Source organism: Brassica napus, chromosome C9 (assembly GCF_020379485.1).
Source record: "Brassica napus cultivar Da-Ae chromosome C9, Da-Ae, whole genome shotgun sequence".
NCBI classification, from domain to species: Eukaryota; Viridiplantae; Streptophyta; class Magnoliopsida; order Brassicales; family Brassicaceae; genus Brassica; species Brassica napus.
In genome coordinates, this window is record NC_063452.1 from 17,410,912 (window position 1) to 17,413,942 (window position 3,031).

The window sequence follows — 3,031 nt, forward strand, 5'->3', positions numbered from 1 at the left end:
AGACCACCTCCGACAACAGATTTTTACAGGAGTTTTTGTCAGAATTTAAATTATAAAAAAATGTAGAAAGAAAAGAAAGAAAGTATTTGATTTACGGATTTATTAGAAACCTATATGAAACTTCTTCTCCTATGTGTATTACTTTCTTGTCCATTTATATTTCATTTGAACATAAAAATTAAAATATATTATTTATTCATGTAAACACTCAGCGTAAGAATTTAATGGTTGTACATGCTCTAAGAACATCTTCAACCCCACTCTATAATTTACTGTAAAATATAGTGGAAAATGGAGTGATGAACAAATAAAAAAGTGAATGGAATAATGAGTTTTTTGTTTGTTCATCACTCCATTTTCCACTCCATTTTGCAGTAAATTATGGAGTGGGGTCGGAGATGTTCTAATGCCGTAGTTTTGAAGTTGGATGCAGTGGAGTTTAATTTTTCATTTTATTATATTCGTAGCTTAACGTACGAAAATAAAGCTAATCAAAGCCAATTAAATATCGATCTTCTACCACAAAACATACTAAGATAAAGCTAATCCGAATGAGTTATTACAGAAGGAAACAAATATAGTACAAACTGGTAAAGTCAAATCTAGAAACTATTACATCCATACAACCATAGATAAAATAAAACACCAATAAAGCCCACAAAACAAAGTGGTTCTTATGTTAAAAAAAGAAGTAAAAATTAAGGAGTAATATAAACTCCAAAAATGATGTTTGACAAGAATATTTGTACGTCAACATTGAAGGCAAATGACTCCAAAGAATAGATATCAATCTAAACCAACATGGTTTTCATCATATCATCTGTATCTGGTGGAGACCTGCTCTTAGTCCTGGCAATTGGGAGGAGAGGAGGAGTTTTTCCCGGTGTTTTTGACGTCAGTTCTTCAGCTCTCTCTGCTTGGACTGCCCAATCTGTTCTCAAGAGTGCAAACAGCATGAGAGAAGCACATGTCGCTTGAGCCGCAAGCAAGCCAAACCAGAGACCTGGAAATCCTAGTTTGAAAAAGAACCCTAAGAGAATAGCCACCGGCATGCCCACAAAGTAAAACGAACCCAAGTTTATGTTGGCACCGAGTGTTGGTCTTGCACAGCCTCTCAAAACACCACAACCGGTCGTTTGAGGACAGTTCCCGAGTTCACATAGACCCACGATGGGCAATGCAATTGAAGTCAGCTCAAGAATCTCTACATCCGTGGTGAACAAGCGTCCCCATCGGTGCCTAACAAGCACGGTGAACACCATTGCCATTAGGCCTAAGGCGGTCGCGCAGAAGAGGGAAATTATCATGGATATACGAGCCTTCGCTGGGCGTTTAGCCCCAAGCTCGTTACTGATTCTTGTGGAGACACCGAGGCTGAGAGAGGATGGGAAGACGTAGACTAAAGCTGTTGTTTGGATCAAGATTCCCATGGAAGCAACGGTGGCTCTTGGGTTAACCAAAATTCCACACAAAATGATCATGAACTCGTACCACCACCATTCCAAACAAACGGATACACAAGTGGGTATTGCAAGCGAGAGCAAAGACGACCAACCTTTAAGAGAGTCCACAGTAAGTGGGACCCATGTATCACTATGCACGCTTGTGAAATATACAAAAGAAGATAAGAGGACTACGAGGTTGAGATTGGTTAAGACCATAGCAATAGCGACTCCCGCGACTCCCATCTCGAGCTTCACCACAAAAAGAAAGTTCAACGGAACGTGAAGGAGGACGGAGACGGCCGTGGAGTAAGTCACGGGCAATGTAATGTTCTGTGTTCGGAGGTAAACACGAAGAGGGTGAAGCAGAGAGAGGAGGAAGAGGTCAGGGATGGCGAAGAGAAGGAAATTTTGCGCAACGGAAGAGATCCCTTCGTCTTGGCCGCACCACAAGAGGATTCGCCTCATATTGAGCCAAGAGAAGGAGATGGGGACCGAGCATGAGAGGAGGAGGAGGACGGTTCTTTGAAGGGTTAGTCCTAAAAGCTTCATTTGTTTAGCACCGTAAGCTTGCCCGCAGATTGGCTCCATCCCCATGGACAAGCCGGAGATGACGGAGTAGCCGGTGATATTGGCAAAGCCGATGGAGAGAGATCCTCCGGCTAACTCAAGTTCGCCGAGGTAGCCAAGGAACAGCATCGATATCATTGCTCTTGAGTACATAAGAAGTCCGGTCATTGCCGTCGGCCCTGAGATTCTTCCGATCGCTTTCACTTCCTCTAAGCCCTGCCGCCAAATTATCAAAGACAAAAGCAAGTCAAGAACAAGAACCGTCCACGTCTGTAGATATTTTAATCAAACCGAACTTTTATATTTTTTAGGTAATGATTTATTTACTTTTTAACAATATAGTTAATCATTAATTTTTATAGTCGAATAAAAACCTCTGCAAAAAAATCCAAACGATGAATGGAGTTTTTGAGAAAAAAAGAGTAGTATAATTTTTATTTTTAATGAAAATATAATTTTTATTTTTTAATGAAAAGAGTTAGTATACCTCGAGAAAAGTTGGCCATCTATTAAGGTCTCGGGAACCATCATCGGTAAAGTCAGAATAATGGGGATGGTCTGCATCACAGGTTTCGAGTTTTGAGAAATTGTTTTTTTCTTTGGGAGATGATAGTAAGGAAGAGGAAGAAGATGGTGTTAAATTACACATGTTTGTTGAGGCGAGTAAAATTGTTTTGAGCGGAGTAGAGATAAAAGAGACAGAGAGACAGAGCCCAGAAGCCTTTTGGAGGCAAAATGATTTATGCAAATGAAAAAGAAACAGAGTGGAACTTTTTTTTTTAATGTGGTATTGGTTGGGCCTTTTGGAGGATAAAACGCTCTATTTATAGTTGCAGAGATTGATGTTATTTATACATCTCTATTTTTTTTATCTCGACATGTGGCTCTACAATAGTTTTGATTTCTTTTTAACATAAAATCATTTTCTTTCTAATCTTAGTGGGATTTTTTTGTTTCCTTTGACTAAAAAAATCGTGTGTCGACTGGAAAAGGACAATAGGGACAGAAACAATATGTAT

General features: G+C 39.5%; 1 protein-coding gene across 1 annotated transcript; it reads right to left on the reverse strand.

The window, feature by feature from the left end:
- Positions 1 to 537: 537 nt before the first annotated feature.
- LOC106427364 (protein DETOXIFICATION 48) lies at positions 538 to 2,829 on the reverse strand. Its single transcript, XM_013868094.3, has 2 exons — positions 2,500 to 2,829; positions 538 to 2,228 (listed from the first exon to the last, which is right to left on the reverse strand). Exons 1-2 carry the CDS (start codon positions 2,659 to 2,661, stop codon positions 792 to 794), a joined length of 1,599 nt encoding a protein of 532 aa, XP_013723548.2. The 5' UTR covers positions 2,662 to 2,829; the 3' UTR covers positions 538 to 791.
- Between the last annotated feature and the right edge of the window lie 202 nt (positions 2,830 to 3,031).

Excerpts from the sequence above, each read along its gene's own strand:
- LOC106427364 (XM_013868094.3), bottom strand. The coding sequence starts at position 2,661 with ATGTGTAATTTAACACCATCTTCTTCCTCTTCCTTACTATCATCTCCC. Across the intron at positions 2,229-2,499 it reads GATGGCCAACTTTTCTCGAG|GGCTTAGAGGAAGTGAAAGC; the intron begins GTATACTAACTC and ends ATTTGGCGGCAG.